Source organism: Notolepis coatsorum, assembly GCF_963971535.1.
Source record: "Notolepis coatsorum genome assembly, chromosome: 1".
In the NCBI taxonomy this organism is placed as follows: domain Eukaryota; kingdom Metazoa; phylum Chordata; class Actinopteri; order Aulopiformes; family Paralepididae; genus Notolepis; species Notolepis coatsorum.
The window spans coordinates 147694114-147718009 of record NC_140165.1 but is presented as its reverse complement, the minus strand read 5'-3'; the positions used below and the strand labels follow the sequence as shown (position 1 = coordinate 147718009).

The window sequence follows — 23896 nt, the reverse complement described above, 5'->3', positions numbered from 1 at the left end:
GCTATACACTCCAAAAACATACTTATATTCACGAGGGTACTAACACGACAATGTATGAATGGAAAAATATAACGTTCCCACATCCGGAACGATAGACACCCGATGTTGAATGGGCCATAGTAATGTCGATATAGCTATAATATTTAAAAAGTTTACAAAGATGGGCACAATGCCTGGCAGACAATGTGTTAACGTGGTTCCAAGTGGTCTCTCTATCTCTCTCCCTATCTCTATCTCTATCTCACTCTCGCTCTCTCTCTCGTCCTCTCTCGTCCTCTCTCTCTCTGTCTCTCTCTTTCTCGTTCCCAGAAGACATCCTACAACATAGGCTACACACAGCGATCATCCATGAGATAATAATAATAATAATAATAATTCATTTAATTTATATAGCGCTTCTCAATAACCCGAAGTCGCTGACAATAGTCGGGAGCAAAAGTAAAAACAAAGAAACAAAAGCAAAGAAACAAAAACAAAGAAACAACAAAGAAACAAGAACAAAAGGAACATGAGACCATGGGGGGAACAGGGAAGACAGCATGATAGCACAAAAAGACTGGAGACAGACATCAATCAGGTTGGAGGGGGGGGGGTTGAAGGCAAGGGCGAACAGGTGGGTTTTGAGGCGAGCTTTGAAGGTGGAGAGTGTAGGGGAGTCTCTGATGGACTGGGGGAGGGAGTTCCAGAGTCGGGGTGCAGTACGAGAGAAGGCCCGATCTCCAAAGTTTTTAAGCTTGGATGTCGGGACAGTGAGGGAGGCAGTGGAGGAGGACCGGAGGGAACGGGTGGGGCGGTAGGGAAGAAGGAGATCAGTCAGGTAGGGGGGGGCCAGGCTGTGGAGGGCTTTGAAGGTGAGGAGTAGTGTTTTAAAGTTTATGCTGTGTTTGATCGGGAGCCAGTGGAGGGAGTGGAGGACAGGAGTGATGTGTTCGCGGGACCAGGTGTTAGTGAGGAGGCGGGCGGCTGAATTTTGGACCATTTGCAGATAACACTGCTCCTCATCATCACACGACAATGCTTGCTAAAGCATTATGTTAGATAACTGCAGGATGACTCATTTACTAGTTATTATTAGTAACACAACAACACTGACTGAAAATCATTACAGACACGTCTTCGTTTGCAAAATCCGGTGTTGCCTAGTAGTGTGAACAGACGGAGATTGTGAAAATGGTGACGCAGACCCACTCTGGCTTCCAAAACAAACAACGCCATGTGCAGTGCACCAATATGCATGCACACACACACACCTACTCTCCTCACATAAAATACCCCAGAAAGCTAAATATCAGGTGGTGTAAGTAGCAGTCAGATTCTAAAATGCACCAATCCAATACAGCAGGTATATTTAGCCATATTAAATGCTAATGTTAGCGTTACCTTGTTGGGTTCACTCTGCGGAACTGGGGGCTTTCTACTGAGTTGCTGAAGCATTGAGGTTGTGCTGTTGTGGTTGGCTACTTCTGTTTTTACAATACTACTAATACACTGCACAGAGTTTTGGTTTTGTTTCAGCTTGAAATTAGGGCTGGGTGATAAAACGACAATGATAATTATCGCGATATATTTTAATAATCGATATCGAATCTTTTTTTCTTTTTTTTTTGTGACCTGCAACAGGGCAGTTTTAAAACCAGAGACAGTGGACAGACTTGTCTTTCTTGCCTACAACTTAAAGTAATGGCTTTGCTTGTCCAAATGACAATACTGACCAAATTGAGATTTATTTTTCTCTTGTCCATTTATTTTGTTTGCTTTCTAATTTAAAATACAGTTTGAAACCGTCTGTACACAGTAGACTATGTGTGCTAGCAGAGCTAGTCTCCAGTCACGAGTCACGGTGCACATGTGCTGTGGTTTGTCCACCAAAAAAGCGCCAAAAGATAGAAAAGAAACTAGCAGAGAGCCAGGCCTATTCAACTCCCCTGGAGCCACAGCCAGCAGAGAAGCTTGTTTACTTTCGCTTTCAAACCAGCTGCAGCCTGAGAACTGGAGTGTGAGGGGCTGTAACACTAAAGATGGCGGCAACGACAAATAATTGCTGCAAAATAAACAGCAATTTATAAACGGCAATAAACAGCAACCTTGTTTAAAATATATATATATATACAAAAAAAATGTATACTTATAATTATCGATATCGAGTGATATGATAACATTATCATATCGTTATCGCGATATCATTTTTGGCCATATCGCCCAGCCCTACTTGAAATGATCCCAAACTTTGAACACTTTCTCAAATTTTCTCTCGCATGTCTGCAGCAAAAAGCTTAAAACCAGATTTACAAACATAAACATAAAGACAGAAAACACTCTCATCACAGACAAACTGGATGTGGCCAAATACCTAAACATATTCTTTACAAACATAGCCACAACACTGGTTAATAAACTACCCTCCCACACAGGGCATTTTTGGGGTAGAACACATAGAAAAAATCGAATCTACAAATTCCAATCTGGCTTCAGAACATCCCACTCCACTGACACATGCCTTCTCTATTTGAACGACCACATCAAACAAGAGGTGGACGCGGGCATGGTCATGCTGGATCTACAAAAGGCCTTCGACACTGTCAATCACTCCATTCTGATTGACAAGCTAAAAGCAATTGGTTTTGTATTTTATTTATTTATAATTTTTTATAAACATAATATAAAATTAGACACAAGCATTAACAGTAAACATCCAATGTAAATCACAGGACTATACATTCCATTTGAATCAATATAAATGTAGTTTACGAGATATATACCTAATACTTGCTATCTATTACAATACATACATATGCTCTTGCTCGCTCTCCCCCCCCCCGGACCCCCACTTGGATAATCCATCCATTTTCATTCGTTTCTAACCAGGCACTACAATTCATATGCTAGCCTTCTAACCAGATTGCAATGTTGGTTTCACTGACACCTAAAATTCTTGCTGCAGATATCTCTAGATAAATCACATCGAGATAGGTAAGAATCTATACCTGGGGTGCTCCAGTAGCACACCATGTTACCGCGCTCGCGCGGGACTCCGTGCTGCGTCACGGATCTGGTTGACTCCGAGTTCTATTCCCGGACCCGCCGTCATTTGCCGAATGTCTCCCCCTGCTCTCTCTCCCGTTTCACCCTGCAACTGTCGGTCATGCTTGAGGAAAGCGATAAACGCTAAAAAATAAAGTTAAAAAAAAAAAAAAAATCTATACCTTCCGGCACATTTTATCCGGTTGAATCCATCGTGATGCTATCAGCTTTTTAGCAGCTGTGAGACCGGATAAAACTAGTCTCTTTAGCTGTATAGGGGCTGCAAACTGAAAAACATCATTCAACAGCAATACAGAGGGGTGTACAGGTATGTTCAGAAATAAGAATTCTGATAATTGCTGGGTCACTTCTTCCCAGAATATCTTAACCGGTGCGCAATCCCAATACATGTGCATAAATGTACCCTCATCCCCATTTGTACATAAGGAACATAGAGAATCTTGTCTAAGTCCCATTCTGTTCAATCTTATAGGAGTCAGGTATGTCCTATGAATATAATTAAGATTAATTTGTTGATGGTCCGGGTTGCGTGACGCAATTCGAACGTTTGCCCAGACTTCTTTCCAATCAAAATCTATTTCCAAGTCTGGTATATCCCTCCTCCAGACTGAGTCTAGGGGAAGGATTCCATACGAAGACGTTAGTAAGTGATGATAAAAATCAGATACGAAGCCTCTCGATGTCTCTTTTTCATAGAAGAATTTGTGATATCTGTGGTGCTCAATTGGTATCCTTAATGGGACTCCATGAGCCTTCAAACATTCCAATAACTGTGTGTAAAAATAATATGTGGAACTGGTGAGGTTACATTTGTTATGTATATCTTGATAGCTACAAAAACCCTGTTTGTTGAAAACATCTCCCAATGTATGTATGCCCTGCTTTTCCCATTTGGGGTATCTGATAGGTCGTTTTCCAATAAGGAGTGCATTGTTATTGAATAGGGGAGTATGGCTATGCCATTTATGTTGGTTAGAATATTATTTTGTGTTTCACGCCATATCCGAATCACATGTGTAATAAGGGGGCCAAATTTCAATTCGCATTGCTTAATTGATAATATGGTGTATACTATGTCCTGCAGTCTATGTGGTGCTACTATATTTTCTTCTAAGTTTCTCCAGGATACAGATGCTTGGGAGTCAAACCAGGTTGTCAGTGGTCTTAAAGAGTACGCTTTAAAATAGTGGTAAAAGTCTGGAAATGCTAAACCTCCGTCGGCTTTGTTTCTCTGTGCGGTGGATCTTTTTATTCGTGGAGGTTTGTTATTCCAAATAAATTTATATGCGGTGGAGTGTAATTTTTTCCAGTAACCATCAGGAGGGGGTAACGGTAACATTGAGCTAATGAAGTTGATTCTAGGTAAAACATCCATCTTAACTATTGATACTCGGGCCTGTACTGAGTTTTTAAGTTTGGACCACCTGTCAAAGTCGTATTTGATCTTATCTTGGAATTTTGTGTAATTGTACTTCACCGTTTGGCTTATAGTAGGGAATACCTCAACTCCTAAACATCTGAAGTGTTTTACCATTGGTATTTTTTCTGGAAGGAGTATATTCTTTGCATGGGCATTAAGTGGTAGGAAGGCCGACTTTGGCCAATTTATCCTAAATCCCGATAGATTGCCAAAGTCATCAATCAACTTGAGAAGATGAGGCATTGAGGTGGTAGGGTTTTGCATGAACAATATTACGTCGTCCGCATATAAACTAATATGATGTTGTGTGCCCTTAATTGAGATTGGTTCTATGGATTGGGATTGTCTTATATATTGTGCTAAAGGCTCTAATGATAAAGCGAATAGTCCGGGACTAAGAGGGCAACCCTGTCTGGAGGAGCGTGATACCGGAAAGATTTCGAAAGTGATTATACCTGTTGTAATCATGGCCGATGGGTCTTTGTATAATACTTTTATCATATCAATGAATCCTTTTCCTAACCCCATCCTTTCTAGTACTGCCCATAAATAAGACCATTCCAACCTATCAAAGGCTTTCATATTTTATATAATAATTTTTTTAATAAAATATATATATTATATAATCATACTTGTAGTTGTATTATCTGCGAGACATCGCCACCACGCAACAAGTCAAAATGCTCGCTATATGCAACCAGCTCCACTGTCTGTGTGTACTCAAGTAGCCTCCAGCTACGGCCAGGATTCTCCGGAGCTGCAGCTGGACCCTATACTGTAGCCTCCAGCTATGGCCAGGATTCTCCGGCGCTGCAGCTGGACCCTATTGACTATATTCAGCATGCCCTCAGCTCGAATACGCATCGACTCAGTGTTATAAGACATTGATATCAGGAGCTATCTGTAGCTATTTAGTTTAATGGGACGTTTCGTTTTGAACAGTGAGCTAACGCGAGCTATCATGCACTACTAGACTTGCTGGAGCATTTGTTGATATCAGTAGCTAGCCGGCTGGCAGGCTCACCGAGGTCCCAGTGTCCCACTAGAGACTAGTGTTTACAACAGCCACGGGTGCGGGAGGGAGGAGGAGCAGCAGACGCCGCAGCTCTCTCCGTGTGTCTGAGTTCAGTTCAGTTCGGCTCACTATAGGAGGTCGAACGCGTCGAAAATATGAAGCAATACTAACTTTACTTTTCTTCATAGCTAAATGAATCAGACAGTCAGCCAGTCTATCAGAGTGAGTGCTCAGTCGATTGTTCCCGCTGATCATACCTGCTGAGTGCTCACTGCTCAGCTCGCGTGAGTGACGTCATTGCGTCATCACACGCCTTGGATAATTTAGGAGTGAAATGCGAATGCAAGGCTTGAAAGCACTACTCGCAAGCCCGCCCCCAGATAATATTTACCAATCGCAACGGCCAATTAAAGGGGCAATTCGCGATCATCTCGTCGCAGTGTACAGCCCTGATGTAGTAACAGTCTTATATTATCCGTGATCAAGCGGCCTCTTATGAAGCCAGTCTGATCAGGATGAACTAAAGACGTCATATGCTTTTGAAGTCTGATGGCTAATACCTTGGAATAAAGCTTGATATCGGTTCCGAGGAGGCTCAAGGGTCTATAACTACCGCAATCGGTGGGGTATTTGTCTTTTTTAAGGAGGACTGTTATGAGTGCAATATTGTCGATCTTATGGAAATTCCCCTCCTTGATTGAGTATAAAATCATATTAAGTAATAGGGGTCCAATTACATCCCAGCATGAGAGGTACATTTCTGGTGGGATACCGTCCCTTCCCGGAGCCTTACCAATTTGCATTTCAGATATAGCCTCCCTAAGTTCTTCTAGTGTGATGGGTGTTTCTAACTGTTTAGCGTCATCCTCTGATAGTTTAGGTAGGACAATTTGATTAAGATATATATCCATTTTGTTTTGATCGAAGGCCATTTCTGGTTTGTACAAGTTGGAGTAAAACTTTTTGAATGTCTCGTTGATTTTCTTAGGGTCTGTAACAAGTCCTTGCTGGGCCTTAATAGTAGGAATATCTGCAAATTTTGCGTTGGCTCGTATCTGCATAGCTAGTAGGTGACTTGGTTTAGAACCATGAAAGTAATAATGTTGTCTTGTGCTACGTATTTGAAATTCAGATTGTTGTTTTAAAATGGCGTTAATCTCTTTTTTTAACACATTAATTTGAGAGTCCAATCGAACCGAGTAGTTGTATTGTAAAGAGGAGAATAACGTAGAGTAAAGCATTTCTAGCTCTGCCAGTTTTGAACAACGATTCTTGCGTATTTTGGAGGAAAAGACCCCGGAGAAATCCTTGATAAATCCCTTTACCGACATCCATAATATTCTGGGGTCCTGTACCGATTCCGCATTCTCCAGCAGGAATTCAACAAGAGCTTATTTGAATTGTGTATTGAATTCATTGTTTTTCAGCAATATCGAGTTAAATCGCCATCTTGGGGCTCGGGATGACAGTATACCAAATGATCCTTTTAGGAGTAAATAGCAGTGATCTGATAGTGCATTGGGTACCATTTCCACGTCATAGTTATCAAATAGTCTAGGGGATGCAAAAACATAATCTATTCTGGAGAATGTCTTGTGTCTTGTAGATCGACAAGAGTACTTTCGGGCCGTTGGGTTGAGTGATCGCCATAGGTCATTTACACCTGTATTCTTAGACCAATCCTTTAGTGCATTAGATGCATTTTTTTGATCATTGGAAATGGTGGGATAAGATTGATCCATCCCGGGATCCCAAATGGCATTAAAATCTGCGCCAATTATAAATGAGTATTCAGGAAAGTTTAACATTGTTCTGGTAAGTGTAGCGTAGAAGTTAGCCTCGTAAAGATTTGGGACATATGCCGCTACCAACGCTATTTTCCTGTTACTGTATACAATTTTAGCTATGGTTATCCGACCATCTGTATCAGACCATACGTCCTGCAATTCAATATTCAACTTCCGTTTCGCGACTATAGCAACTCCACGGGATCTCGTTCCAAAGGAAGAGTGGCTAATGTTATGATATGTTGTCCGCTAGCATTACTTTGTCTTCCACTAAAAGGTGCGTTTCGCTTAAAAGAGCCACATCAACCTGTTTGTTTTTCATCAGTGTGAGCACGCTTTTGCGTTTATGTTGTTTATTTATTCCCCCAGTATTCCAAATCATATATTCAAACTAGCCATAATCTATACAAGTTGTTGTGTACTTGTTAGTAATGCGTCTGGAGTATGAATTCACAATGGATATATATCCAATTATTGAGGTCCTGTTGAGAGCCGAGCTTAAAAACATACATATATACATATAAACCCCCCTCCCTCAAAGAGCCGTACAAGGTAGCTGTGTTCCTTTGACACCCCCTTCGCGTACAACTCCACCCTCCCTTACACCACCGGTTAGCCCAGAATGAGCCATTTATCCTTAACTTTCCTATGCAAATTGCCATAGGATCTAAAACTTTTAATTCTAATTTAATAGAATGTACCCAACCCCCCCCCTCCATCCTACCTACCCAACCTCCTCCAATGTACAGTTTCTTTCAAATGTATATACTCTCTTTTTTAGACAATTTTTGTACCACGAACAGTACTGTATTTGTAAATCTGGTATGTCATACATTTATAGATGTAGCAGTACTGTCTATCTGTATGTCATGTATGTCATATATGTTATGATGAATTGAAAATGGTGGACCCTGATGTAAACAAGACGAAAGTCTTTCTCTGGTCTGCATCCCCTTAACAATTGTGTGTATTGAGCTGTACTGTATTGTACCCATTCTGCAATCTGTTCATACAATTTTTAATCAATCAGTCTCTTCTCTTAGCCCCTCGCTATTTTCTCTCTCTTCCTCCATTTTGCAATCCGCGCCCTCAAATCATGTCTTCATCACGTGTCCCGCCCTATGGTCCAGTCGCAGCAAGTTGTGCGGCAGTAATAACCATCCATGTCAAACGCAGCACGCTGTATATATGGCCAATATTCCATTAGTTATATGGATTAAACAAAGCCTCAATGCAAAGAATTTGCATTAATGGTTTTTAGTAATAGTTACTCAAGTTTCTTGAGGAATTGTTCAGGGACATTTCAGAAGGTATATATCATATCATCATATATATATCAGGGCACTCAAAAGAGTTATTGTTCTTTCACACTAAGACACTGCATTGAGCAGGAATGCTGTGCACTAGAACCTCTCAAATAAAAGCCCCCTCGGAAATGGAGGTAGTTGCAACTGGTGAAATATTCAGTTTATCTGAAGAACAGGAAAACCTACTGTGCATGCACACAATCTGCCTCTGCTCTCATTTGCATCTAAAATGTATTGACAAGGACATTCAAAAGTTGTGCATAATTGAATATACAGAATATAGCATATTTCATTCCTAATCTGTATTTGGGTAACTGGTCCATTCGGATGTCTCGGTTTTAGACAAACCGAGTTCTATGCTGTTTATTCATGATTAATTTAATCATACGGTTCTGTTTGAATGAGCTATCTCTTGAGCCCATGCAAGAGAGACATGCCAGGAGTATCAGACAAAAGACAGACACGTCTTGTCCCTGAAGACATCCGTTGTCACTTGTCAGTGATGTCTATGAGCTGGATTACACTGTTATTCCTCTGGTCGGACCTTCTATCCAGAGATGCTTTATTAACGTGCTTCACAAAGAGAGACAGATGTGTTTTTGCCTCCTAAGTTCCATGCTGTGACACCCTATCTGAGGCGAGGGGAGTTCAGAAGCTGTAGATGTTGAGCGAACACACACACACACACACACACACACACACACACACACACACACACACGTGCGCGCGCATACATACGCACACACTCGCACTCCCCCCACTCGCCCCTCCGTCTCACCTTGATGTGTCTGCCTCTGAAACCGAACTGTCTCCCCAGACGGCAGAACGAACGCTTTCATCTGTCTCTTCTTTTCTCTCCTAGCCGCTGTACAACCAGCCTTCAGACACCAAGCAGTACCATGAGAACATCAAAATGTGAGTCTCTCTCTCTCTCTGTCTCAATACACACACACATACACGTACACACACACACACACACACACACACACACACACACACACACACACACACACACACACACACACACACACACACACACACACACACACACCCCTGAATACCTTCTTTAATGGTCATGCTTAAAAATATTCTCATGGTGGCACAACACAAGTCATTCAATGAGGAAAATGCAAATGCCAGTCACGCTCTCGTACCCTGCTTATGCCTAGCAAAATATAGTTTTTAAACTCTTAACTCATTGACTGCCACGCTGTTTTCCCATCTTTAATCCCTGGCGCCAGCGTTTCAGACCGCTTTAACAATGTTTGTAGACCCATCGTATATTCTATTATAGCTATGGAGACATACTATGCTCATTTGAAATGCTTATATTTATACTCCCAACAGGGAGAAACATGTTTGTTTCTACATACAGTACATCCGTTCCTGCGCAACCCCAGCCTAAAGAGTGGCCATTTCCCAAAAATACATGCACATTTTCTAGGAAGAGAGATATAGCGTATTTTGTGCGCAGCATGCGCAGTCCCTGCTTGTTGCTCGACACTAATACATTTCCAGGTCAAGGGCCAATGCCTCATGTTGATACATAGATTGTTCTATTCACAAAACCACAATGGGTATTCTTACCTGCTTCTCGACTTGGCATCCATTCCGGCTCATCTGGGTCTGACTCGGTAATCTCGCTGTCTGTGCTGTTATCACTGAACATTTCAGTGAAATATTCTGGCTCTGTGTGTACTCTGGCGACTACTGGGGCGCGGCGATGTAAACAGACCCGGTGTGCCCGGAGGTCTGACGATGCCGTTCGGTCCATCGAAAAAGATGGAAATATCCAGTAATCCAACATGTGAACCAATGTCCAGTAGCTCTTGTCTTGTGTACAAAGGGTCAGCGCGAATATACTGGGCGAATAGTCTGAACATGAGTATGCAAATACCGTTCCTGGTGAGACAAAAAGCCCCTGCTTGATCAAGCGCCGCCCTCCTAGCTAAGAAATTTACTCAAAAGGTAGGCGAGACTGCCACCTATCGGGATTCGATCGTCATCACAGGGTTACAAAATCCATACAGAAGGTCAGGGGGACTGTCTAGTATCATAAAAAAAAAATCTTGTGTAGTACAGGTCAAAATATTATAAAAATCCATTCAGAAATGGCTCTTTGAGAGAGATCCAGGTAAAACATGCGCCAAAATAAAAGCTCTCCAGAATGCCATTTCCTTGTCCACAGCCATTCATTCGAAATGTGATTCGCTTCTGGTTTTCGCTTGTCAACTTTCACTTAGATCCCTTATTCGCACCCGGATGATGTCAGTTCTGGAGTGTCGGGAGTCCGGGGTGGTCATTTGATGCGTGTGCACGTAAAAAGACACTCGCCATGTAACGTGAGAACCAAGGCGCAGATTTGGTCGAGTGAGGTAGCATTCGAACGGCAACGAATAGACCTTTCGAACGGTCATTTATATGTTCGCCGAAAAATGCAACCGCTAGACGCTCGCAAAGTGCCGTGACTTTCGTGCATTCCGCCGGCGGGCCGTTTTTAATATAATTTCTGCACCTATTAAAAACACAACATGTTGTTGCACTGTCAGTATCTTTGGAGTGTCAACACAGGCATGATTTACTTTCTGCAAAATACAGTCATTTCAGATTGCTGGGCAACACTGTAAAACAGCATTCATTTAATTTTGTATAGTTAAGCGAACTGGAAAGGGCAACACTGCATATTTCCCCAAGTCTGGATTTCAGACTGTTTTGCTAGAGGTATGACAACGTAATTTTGATGTAGTGAATATATAGGAAATATCTGTACGCAGTGTTGCAATCCATAGAACTGACACTTAACATGTTTGCCCAAGGCTCTACTAAATGAGATGTATGTTGTTTCACAGACAGTGATGCCTTCCTTTAAAGGGGAACTATTTTACTATTTCTTTCACTATTTGGGCACTTTTACACAATTCCTGTGCGTTTATGGAACGCCTCTGTAATTATATATATTTTTTAATTCATTGTTTTGTATTTCTAATCAAGTCCTCAAAAACAGCATTTTTCTACCTGAAGATCTTAAGCTGTTTTGAGGCTGGGCTCCTAAACCACTGTGTGGCCTGGGACATTAACATGCAGCGGTGTCTCTCTGACATCACAAATCATCACATTTCAGATGACTCAGTTCAGTGAGGGTGAATATTGTGAGAGGAGAATTGGAAGAATGTGCCAATATGAGAATTAGAGACATAGATCATATTAATATAAGTCCACATAGCTAGGAAACAATGCTAAACACTGAAAAAGGCCATTTATAAGATAGTTCCCCTTTAAGAAATGCTGGTTGCTACTACCTGCAGCCTTGGTAGCTCTCCTACACAACTTTGTTTTTCATACTAGATTTATGGGGCCAATGCACATCCCATGTTTTCTTTTTTGTGTGCACTTGTGTCTTTCCTTTATATCTCTCTCTCTCCTTCCCTCCTGCTTGCGCTTTCCCACATTCACTGCAGAAGACATTGATGTCGCTGGTGTGATAAAATGGTTATTGATCTGTGGACAATGAGATGTGAGGATAGCTCGGCAACCTTGATTTTATAGTAAAACACAAGATACTTGTGTGCTAATGATGAGGGTAAGTGCTCAATGAAGAGAAAACCAATCCCAGCCAAAATAAAGTACAACATGTCTATAAATAATGATTCTATGTCTACACTGTTGTAGTGAAACATACTGTCAGATGACAAGATGATTGGTTAGTCGTGTGTGTGTGTGTGTGTGTGTGTGTGTGTGTGTGTGTGTGTGTGTGTGTGTGTGTGTGTGTGTGTGTGTGTGTGTGTGTGTGTGTGTGTGTGTGTGTGAAACGGTTACCGGTTTTAATTATGACCATGGTAACATTTTACTAAGACGGTTAGTAACACAGTTAAACATTTTATTATCATTAAACACACGTTTGATTACCGTGCTTTGAAAAACTCACTGTAAATAATACTGTCTAGACTATTCAGCATCAACCAAAGTAGTTGGCAACAGGTGCAGCATGCAACGTGGGTTTGTTTTGCAATGAAAACATGGCAGAACACAAAGAGTTCTGGAGATGCTTCAGCCTTAGGACTAAGTCTTTTGGTTTTGAGGAGTGCTGAGGAAAACTTTATCAAATATGGTCACCCTGTCTGTAGAAAATGCAGAAACAAACTCATTATGAAAGGGGGCAGCACTTATATCTTATAAGTCATCTTTGTGAATACCAACCACTCCTTTATAGCGAATACAAGCCAGTAATATAACTAACGGTAGCTCAATGCATGATGTGGGGACTTCAGAATGGGGGGAAATGTCATGGTTTGTCTGTCTAACTTACTAATAGCTTGTCAATAATGTAAACATTACTCAAAAACATGACACATGGTTCTGCTGTTGCTGTGTGTGTGCAGGCTCTATTGGTCCATTGCACATAACACATTTGGTCACCCAACCAACATATTTTGTCGATTTAAAATCCAGAATTGTCGAATTGGTTCCAACAGGAGAAACACTAAAGACTAGGGATGCTCGATATTGGCTTTTTTACCGATACCGATATACCGATATTGTCCAACTCTTAATTTCCGATACCGATATCAACCGATACCGATATATGCAGGGTTTCCCCCCCCCCCCCCAAAATGGAATAATTTCAGGTAATTAACATTACATATCTCTTGTTGTGGAATTAACACAACATTATGCATACTTTTGACAATAAATAAAATCAGAATTTGTTCTTACTTGCTTGCCTGGGTAAATAAAGGTTATAGAAATGTAAAAAAAAAAAAAAAAAATTGAAAACCGATACCGATATTTTCCGATATCACATTTTAATGCCGATATCGGCCGATAATATCGGTAGGCCGATAATATCGGACATCCCTACTAAAGACTATTATACAAGACTCATCTGTATTTATGTCACTGCAATTACTATGCTGTCTTCTTAACACATCCAGTGCCAAAAACGCTGTCCAGCGTTATTGCCCGCCATGCGTTGACCACCAACATCGCTGTACAGCGTTTTTTAGATCAATATTTCATTTTTTTGCCATGGCATTCATAATTCATCCACCCAACCCCCGGTGCCCTAGTGGGACCCTAAATGGGACTGCAATGCCTTAATACCGCCGCCTGGTGGATGGTCAGGCGAGTTACACACTCAAAAACCGGAAAGTGTCATCGGTGCGTCGAGGAAATTCCTCCGGCAGTCACATCTCGCTACGGGACTCCTGACAAACACTATAGTGCATATGGATCGCTGCCATAACGCAATAATTGATATGATTTCGGCGTTTATTGCGCCATACAAACCGGAAATGGATCTAGGTGATCGGCGTCGAATAATTGGGATCTTTCTCCGCCAGTCTAATCGGCGCACGGTAAGAGGCAACTAACGTTATTTTCAACCCGATTGTGCATTTCCTTGTTTGCAAACAGTCTGATCAATATATCAACCCATAGTAAATAAAGCCGTTACTGACTATCAAGGAATAAAAAACGACCCCCCCCCCCCCTTTCCTCCACGCACGATGAAGCATAATGTATACCGATCATATACATTTGAATTTTTTAATATAGCGTGTATGGGAAAAAAACGCCAATCGATAATCTATATATGCTTCAGGGCCTATAACTACTGTTTTTGGAATTACAGCAGAAAAGATTAAAAACATACTTATATTCTCGAAGGTATTAACGCAACAATGTATGAATGAAAAAATATAACGTTCCCACATCCTGAACGATAGATAATTGATGTTGAATGGGCCATAGTAATGTCAATATAGCAATACAATTTAAAAAGTTATAGCCCTGCAAAGAAGGTAAACATCTCCATAGGCTTTCAACGGTGGCAGAGAGTGGTATAAGATGGGCACAACCCCCGGCGCCCAATGTGTTAAGACTAATTTGTATTTATGTACTGTAAATTGTGCATGGGGTCATTGCATATACCCAAATGCAACACAGAAGACTGTGTGTGTGAGAGTGAACACCAACAAAAATAATGTATGCCAACAAAAGTGCATAGTGCTGCTAATCTTATTTGCAGTTTTAAATATATAACTTGTTGTGTGTGTTGCTTGCTCTCTCCTTCCCTCTTGCTGCCTGTCTCCTACTTCTAGTTCTCTGGTCCACTACTTCCGTAACACACGGACAGACACACAGCCAACTTTTTATATATACCTGTATATTTTGCAGTCTGTATTCAGAAGCGACAGCCAAGAATGCCACTGACAACCGCATGAAATACAGAATAGATTTTTAGTAATGTAATAAAAACAAGAATTATACAAGAAAATGATGTTTATCCAGCTTTATTTACCTCTGCATTTCTGAACCACTATGATAACCCCCTGATAGACTTCCCACCCACTGTATCCATCATGGAGGAGCAGTAGGGTTCTAGACATCATGGAGGAGCAGTAGGTTCTAGACATCATGGAGGAGCAGTAGGGTTCTAGACATCATGGAGGTGCAGTAGGGTTCTAGACATCATGGAGGAGCAGTAGGTTCTAGACATCATGGAGGAGCAGTAGGGTTCTAGACATCATGGAGGAGCAGTAGGGTTCTAGACATCATGGAGGAGCAGTAGGGTTCTAGACATCATGGAGGAGCAGTAGGGTTCTAGACATCATGGAGGAGCAGTAGGTTCTAGACATCATGGAGGAGCAGTAGGTTCTAGACATCATGGAGGAGCAGTAGGGTTCTAGACATCATGGAGGAGCAGTAGGGTTCTAGACATCATGGAGGAGCAGTAGGTTCTAGACATCATGGAGGAGCAGTAGGGTTCTAGACATCATGGAGGAGCAGTAGGGTTCTAGACATCATGGAGGAGCAGTAGGGTTCTAGTCTAGACATCATGGAGGAGCAGTAGGGTTCTAGACATCATGGAGGAGCAGTAGGGTTCTAGACATCATGGAGGAGCAGTAGGTTCTAGACATCATGGAGGAGCAGTAGGGTTCTAGACATCATGGAGGAGCAGTAGGGTTCTAGACATGGAGGAGCAGTAGGGTTCTAGACATCATGGAGGAGCAGTAGGGTTCTAGACATCATGGAAGAGCAGTAGGGTTCTAGACATCATGGAGGAGCAGTAGGGTTCTAGACATCATGGAGGAGCAGTAGGGTTCTAGACATCATGGAGGAGCAGTAGGGTTCTAGACATGGAGGAGCAGTAGGGTTCTAGACATCATGGAGGAGCAGTAGGGTTCTAGACATCATGGAAGAGCAGTAGGGTTCTAGACATCATGGAGGTGCAGTAGGGTTCTAGACATCATGGAGGAGCAGTAGGGTTCTAGACATCATGGAGGAGCAGTAGGGTTCTAGACATCATGGAGGAGCAGTAGGGTTCTAGACATCATGGAGGAGCAGTAGGGTTCTAGACATCATGGAGGAGCAGTAGGGTTCTAGACATCATGGAGGTGCAGTAGGTTCTAGACATCATGGAGGAGCAGTAGGTTCTAGACATCATGGAGGAGCAGTAGGGTTCTAGACATCATGGAGGAGCAGTAGGGTTCTAGACATCATGGAGGAGCAGTAGGGTTCTAGACATGGAGGAGCAGTAGGGTTCTAGACATCATGGAGGAGCAGTAGGGTTCTAGACATCATGGAAGAGCAGTAGGGTTCTAGACATCATGGAGGAGCAGTAGGGTTCTAGACATCATGGAGGAGCAGTAGGGTTCTAGACATCATGGAGGAGCAGTAGGGTTCTAGACATGGAGGAGCAGTAGGGTTCTAGTCTAGACATCATGGAGGAGCAGTAGGTTCTAGACATCATGGAGGAGCAGTAGGTTCTAGACATCATGGAGGAGCAGTAGGGTTCTAGACATGGAGGAGCAGTAGGGTTCTAGACATCATGGAGGAGCAGTAGGGTTCTAGACATCATGGAGGAGCAGTAGGGTTCTAGACATCATGGAGGAGCAGTAGGGTTCTAGACATCATGGAGGAGCAGTAGGGTTCTAGACATCATGGAGGAGCAGTAGGGTTCTAGACATCATGGAGGAGCAGTAGGGTTCTAGACATCATGGAGGAGCAGTAGGTTCTAGACATGGAAGAGCAGTAGGGTTCTAGACATGGAGGTGCAGTAGGGTTCTAGACATCATGGAGGAGCAGTAGGGTTCTAGACATCATGGAGGAGCAGTAGGGTTCTAGACATCATGGAGGAGCAGTAGGGTTCTAGACATCATGGAGGAGCAGTAGGGTTCTAGACATCATGGAGGAGCAGTAGGGTTCTAGACATCATGGAGGAGCAGTAGGGTTCTAGACATGGAGGTGCAGTAGGGTTCTAGACATGGAGGAGGAGCAGTAGGGTTCTAGACATCATGGAGGAGCAGTAGGGTTCTAGACATCATGGAGGAGCAGTAGGTTCTAGACATCATGGAGGAGCAGTAGGGTTCTAGACATGGAGGTGCAGTAGGGTTCTAGACATCATGGAAGAGCAGTAGGGTTCTAGACATCATGGAAGAGCAGTAGGGTTCTAGACATCATGGAAGAGCAGTAGGGTTCTAGACATCATGGAGGAGCAGTAGGGTTCTAGACATCATGGAAGAGCAGTAGGGTTCTAGACATCATGGAAGAGCAGTAGGGTTCTAGACATCATGGAAGAGCAGTAGGGTTCTAGACATCATGGAGGTGCAGTAGGGTTCTAGACATCATGGAGGTGCAGTAGGGTTCTAGTCTGTTGGTGATGGCAGCAGCAAGGCATCATACCAGAAGAGATCCCTGACCTCTTCCCCTCACTAGCCCTCTGTCTTCGTTCCTTTTGATCCCTGTACCGTTTGATCAGTATTATTGCCTCAAAGCAATTAGCTGAAAAGGGTGTGTGTGTGTGTCTGTTTGCCCAGCACAATGCTGTGTTATTAAATACCACTGTGTAGCTTTGATCCGGCACAATTGACTTCTTTGTGTCCGTAACCGGTTTGATAACCTCGGCACCCATCCCCTGCATGGGTCATTGTTAAGAATAGAGACTAGAATGATAAGTCTTAAAGTTTAACATTTTCTTTGCACAAGAGGGACAGGGTTCTACTCAGAACTGTTCTCCATAGTTAGTTTGAGACAAATACAACTTTTAATGTACCCCCCCCCCCCCCCCCCCCCTTCATGGATTGGTCCCATTTACACTAAATTACAGTGTTCTCCAATTTCTGCGAAATAGCGTGAGCTTTATCGCAGGACAAAGAGAACCTTTGGAAAGGGTCCTGGGCAGCTCCTCTCCCCCTCCACCGGGTCCTGGGCAGCTCCTCTCCCCCTCCACCATCTGGTGTCGGGAGGACAATGCCATCTCTGTCCTTAAAAGGCTTAATCTGTCAGGCCTGCTTCTGCTCTGCCATTTCACTCCTCACCCACTGTATGCCATGAACAGTGTGGTGGACACACAGCCTCCAGCTGTGTTCCAGTGGGTCCCTCTCTTGTTGCTCTGGCTCAGATTAATCTATGTCTGTTTTTGTGTATGTGTTTGGGTGGCTGCGTGGGAGTGTTTGGGTGGCTGCGTGGGAGTGTTTGGGTGGCTGCGTGGGAGTGTTTGGGTGGCTGCGTGAGTGTTTGGGTGGCTGCGTGGGATTGTGTGGCTGTGTGGGAGTGTATGTGTGGCTGTGTGAGTGTTTGGGGGGCTGCGTGAGTGTTTGGGGGGCTGCGTGAGTGTTTGGGTGGCTGCGTGGGAGTGTTTGGGTGGCTGCGTGAGTGTTTGGGTGGCTGCGTGGGAGTGTTTGGGTGGCTGCGTAGGAGTGTTTGGGTGGCTGCGTGGGAGTGTTTGGGTGGCTGCGTGGGATTGTGTGGCTGTGTGGGAGTGTGTGTGTGGCTGTGTGAGTGTTTGGGGGGCTGCGTGGGAGTGTGTGGGAGTGTGTGTGTGGCTGTGTGAGTGTTTGGGGGGCTGCATGGCAGTGTTTGGGTGGCTGCGTGGGAGTGTGTGGGAGTGTGTGTGTGGCTGTGTGAGTGTTTGGGGGGCTGCATGGCAGTGTTTGGGTGGCTGCGTGGGAGTGTGTGGGAGTGTGTGTGTGGCTGTGTGGGAGTGTGTGTGTGGCTGTGTGGGAGTGTTTGGGAGTGTGTGTGTGGCTGTGTGGGAGTGTGTGTGTGGCTGTGTGGGAGTGTGTGTGTGGCTGTGTGGGAGTGTGTGTGTGGCTGTGTGGGAGTGTGTGTGTGGCTGTGTGGGAGTGTGTGTGTGGCTGTGTGGGAGTGTTTGGGTGGCTGTTTGGGATAGGGATGGGTACCGTTCACATTTGAACCGATACGGTACCGGTACCTGTGAATCGTTACCGGTACCCAACGTTACCTTTTTTCTGTACTTTAGTCTCTAAAAATGTAATCTACCTACCTCAGGTGTGGGAAAAAAAATCTAAACTTCAAATAACCACACTTTCGACCGTTTTCGGCTTGCCATTGCCCCGACTGCTTTGTTGTTGAAGCAAGTCAAATCCTAGGTAAGCGTATATTGTGCGTGTGAACGTTGACATGAAAAGAAAAATGTTAAAAAATATTTAAAAACTGTACCGACAGCGGTATCTCACGTGAATCGATACTCTGTAGTACCGACGTGTTTCGGTAAGTACCTTTAAAAGTACCGAATTCGGTACCCATCCCTAGTTTGGGAGTGTTTGGGTGGGAGTGTTTGGGTGGCTGCGTGGGAGTGTTTGGTGTTAAGTTGCAAATAAGACAACCGTTATCTTTCATTCAAGTTTATTTCACGCTCTCCACAGCGTAGTGGCCACAGCCTTCCTACAGTCCAAAACAAGTCACGCCCAACAACAGCGCCCATTCACCTTTTCACAGATTACCGTAAAGCCTGCAGTAGAAGTTAACTTAACAATCTCACTCTTTTTTTAAACAAAAAATACACTGCAAGGATATTTCAAGAAAACAAAAACCCAAATCTCACTCTCTTTAAAAAAATAAAAATAAATAGACTGCAAGGATATTTCAAGAAAACAAAAAAAATAAACTCAGTTATAACCAGTTATTCAGTCATCTAGCTTCCACTGTCCATCCTTCAGTGCTTTAAGCACTACAAGGGAAAATGCTCCCTTTTTGGTCAGACAGTTTGCCAGCTGGTCCTTCGTAGTAGACCACAGAATCCGTTGGATCCTTTTGTTCTGGATAAGTTCTTTGATTCCACTTATTTCCAGTCTCAGTCGTTTCTCAGTCACTGACTTGGTGGATTTGATAGCCTCCACAAGGGAGAAGTCTGTAACACACATCACAGGTAGGGTGCGCTGTTTGACCATACCTGTGGTAAGTTCAGAGTAGAGGGAGTACAAAAATATGGCATTATCAATACCATCAGCCAGGGCTAGTGTCTCTCCTGCCAGCGTGCTCCGAACCACTCTTCTGATCCTTTTTGATTTCCAGCAGATTGGAGAGAATCGTCCTTTCTCACCCATCAGAACGATGAGATGCCCTCCTTGTGTTCCCCCATCTGGGAGGTTTCCCATGGATGCGTCACTGAAAACAACAAGCTTCAAAGAGTCCTCTTTTCCTAAGTTGTGAAACTTCAGGGTGACATGTTCTGATTTCAGTTTTCGTACTACCTTATTTGCTTCATGCATGGTTTGCACAGTAGCATGTTTTAGATTGGTTGCAAGGACACATGTATCGAACATGATATCTGGCCTACTCTGTCTAGCCACCCACAAGAGTTGTCCTATCTTTGACCATAGGTTGTCAGTCTCACACTCTGTGAGAAGAGCATCACGGTGCAACGCTCTTGATGGGTCTATGAGAATGGGCTGAAGGTTCTTTATGTAGATCTCCTGTTGCACAAGCACTTCTCCACCTACTGTGGAGAGTTCCATCCCCACGTAGCGAAAGTTGTCTTGTTCCTCACGTCCCACCTGGAAAACTGTTTTGAGGTGGGGGATGGTCGTCGTGGCAAATGCGTGTGAGCCACCCCAGATGAAATCATCCACGTGACAGGCAAGAACACCATTCACACTACAGTTTTCATCAAGCCAGTAGAATACAGCAGGATCAACTTGTGACATAGTGTCAATACACCCTCTGTTACTAATACATCATTTTCCTGCATATCAGAGCATAGTTCTACACCATCTAGTTCTACACCATCTAGTGGCTTAACCTGAAAATTGTCTACTTTAGTAAGATCAACTGACCCCATAATACCGGTGATGTCAAAAGGTTCTAAGTACTGTAGGTTGTACCAGTTGCTGTGTTTTCCTGTAGCCTTTCCTGGTCGTCCCATCACTTTAGCTGTGTGAGGAACACCTGTTACATTATCCACAAAGCTGATTGTCTGACCGGTTTTTACCTTTATGCCTGTCTGGTGATAATCTTCTTCATGAGTGTTGAATGGAGAGCATGTCACCCTGGGGGTTTGTTATTGCAGATAACATGAGTGGTGAATGGAGAGCAGGGGTTTGTTATTGCAGATAACATGAGTGTTGAATGGAGAGCAGGCGTTTGTTATTGCAGATAACATGAGTGTTGAATGGAGAGCAGGCGTTTGTTATTGCAGATAACATGTGTTGAATGGAGAGCAGGCGTTTGTTATTGCAGATAACATGAGTGTTGAATGGAGAGCAGGCGTTTGTTATTGCAGATAACATGAGTGGTGAATGGAGAGCAGGGGTTTGTTATTGCAGATAACATGTGTTGAATGGAGAGCAGGCGTTTGTTATTGCAGATAACATGAGTGTTGAATGGAGAGCAGGTCACCCTGGGGGTTTGTTATTGCAGATAACATGTGTTGAATGGAGAGCAGGTCACCCTGGTGGTTTGTTATTGCAGATAACATGAGTGGTGAATGGAGAGCAGGGGTTTGTTATTGCAGATAACATGAGTGGTGAATGGAGAGCAGGTCACCATGTGCACTTATCTCTCTAGACCCCAGTAATGTTATCTCACACAACACTAAAACTAAAGCAGTGCTGTACTTCCTTCCTCCCCTGTCCTTGTGTGTGACCTGTGAACCCTGAGGCCCAGCTGATTGTGACTAATGTAGACTAAGATTACATTAATCGGGTGAGGAACGTGACCTTACAACTGACCGATTAAGTGTCAGGAATAAAACTCTGTCTTGCAGCAAAGAAAGAGACGGCGAAGCGGCTGCCTAAGCAGATTACTGGCCTGACCTTTTATTTCAAGCACTCTGGGTCCAGACAAGTTTTACAAGTTTGGCCATTCTCTCCCCCTACAAACAGTTTAGAGTTGATCAACTTAGCCGTGGCATACAGGGACTGCCATCGGGTACATGTGTGTATTTATTAGGGCTGTCCCCGACTAAGGATTTGGATAGTCGACTTTGATTGGCCGATAGTCGACTACCCCCCTGAATGCAAAAAATATAAATAAAAAAGTATACATTTTTATTTTAAATTTTTTTATCATTCCATTTGGGCTGTGGGTGGTGCTTAATGTCTGAAGGAGTCGACTGAAGGCTCCTTGTCCTCTGCTAAAGCATGCAATTGGTCCACTGATGGATACATCTTGATATTTGTCTACTCTAGTGTGTTCATTAGATGGGTGAAATCCTCTTTCAGTGCCTTCAGTGTTTTTTTAGACAGTTAGCCTCACTGGTATGCGTTAGCCATGCTTCTAGGCCTCTGCTTTTGGAAAGAATGATAAAAAATATATATATATATTTTATATATATTTTTTTGCATTCGACTAAGAGGTTGGCAGTGGACTACGGCTCCTTTCGATCGATTAGTCGACTATTCGACTAATCCGGGTCAGCCCTAGTATGTATGTATATATATATATATATATATATATATATATTAGTGCTGTCAAATATTTAACCTGATTAATCGCATGATTGTGTCATAGTTAACTTGCGATGAATCGCAAATTAATCGCATTTTTTTATTACATTTTTTTTATCTACCTTAAACGGATCTTTTTCAAGTTCCAAGTTGTAATACTCTTATCAACATGAGTCAACAAATGCTTGCTTTATGCAGCCATTTAACACAAAAGGATGACCCTCATGCATTGCAAATTTGCATCAAATTCAAAACAGAGTGACGCACAAAATAACTTAAAAGAAAATAATAATTTAAAACAATGAATGTTCATGAAATAATAGGGGAAAGAAAACGTTAGGAACTTGTTACATTCACCCACACAAGGGGTGAGAACTCACCCACCCCCCCTCTCTCTCTCTCACACACACACACTCTCCCAAGCTCTCTTTCTCTCTTGCCCCTTCCTCGTCTCACCCCCCCCCTCTCTCTCTCTCTCTATCTCTCACACACACACACACACACAATAATAAAGAGTTAATCGCGAGTAAAAAAAAAAGTGGCGTTAATAGAATTGTGCGTTACCGCGTTAATACTGCATTAACTTTGACAGCCTTAATATATAGGAGGGGTCATTACTGTGTGTGTGTGTGTGTGTGTGTGTGTGTGTGTGTGTGTGTGTGTGTGTGTGTGTGTGTGTGTGTGTGTGTGTGTGTGTGTGTGTGTGTGTGTGTGTGTGTGTGTGTGTGTGTGTGTGTGTGTGTGTGTGTGTGTGTGTGTGTGTGTGTGTGTGTGTGTGTGTGTGTGTGTGTGTGTGTGTTAGGGCTGGAAGCTATACCATCATGGATCCATGCAAAGGTATGGATTTTTTTTTACTATACCGCTGTCCACGATATATACATCATAAGAAATATATACATATACTGTATATTTTTTTAAAGTTAGGAAGGCTTGGACTTAAACAGCATCAGTTGGAGGTCATAAGGGGCATAGAGGTGGATGGCTCCCACAGGACAGATTGCATCGTAAGTTCCATATTTAATGATAGCAGCTTGGCTCCTTCCATATTTAGATGGATCCCATCTCTGTTAAACAGTTCATGTCTGTTTAACAGAGATGGGATCCATCTAAATATGGAAGGAGCCAACCTGCTCTCATTAAATATGCAACTTACGATGTGATCTGTCCTGTGGGAGCCATCCACCTCTATGCCCCTTATGACCTCCAACTGATGCTGTTTAAGTCCAAGCCTTCCTATTAGACGGATCCAAAAAACAAATGGGAATTGGACCTCCATATCCAGGCTTGGGCCATCTACAGGTTATTGTTTACCTCCTGACATCACAGGCCACTGTTTCTGGTGCTAGCTGTCTACATCTGTCTACTGTCCACTGTCTACATCATGCCATTACCATGTCTCACATTCCATTGGTAGGATCACTGACGCGGCAAAACATCAGCTCATCACATAGGTCTATTATAAACTCTTCCAAGTTAGTAACAGTTGCCCGATTACCTTCTAATCACTCTGCTACTTTGTCTGCCTTGTTAGTTCACACTCTTTTATAAATAGGGAATGCCTAGGATTCGCCTGTTCGAATCCAGCTCCCGGCGTTGCTATCAGCTTGGCTGGCCCCTCACACTGATACAATTGGCCG

At 43.1% G+C, this 23896-nt stretch overlaps 1 protein-coding gene across 7 annotated transcripts in view; it reads left to right on the top strand.

The window, feature by feature from the left end:
- ncor2 (nuclear receptor corepressor 2) overlaps positions 1-23896 on the top strand; it is a 530049-nt gene that overhangs the window by 330012 nt on the left and 176141 nt on the right. For all 7 annotated transcript variants that reach the window (XM_084332593.1, XM_084332594.1, XM_084332592.1 and 4 more), the window contains exon 8: positions 9434-9486. In XM_084332593.1, the coding sequence (XP_084188719.1) occupies positions 9434-9486 (53 nt within the window). The remainder of the gene's footprint in view (positions 1-9433; positions 9487-23896) is intronic.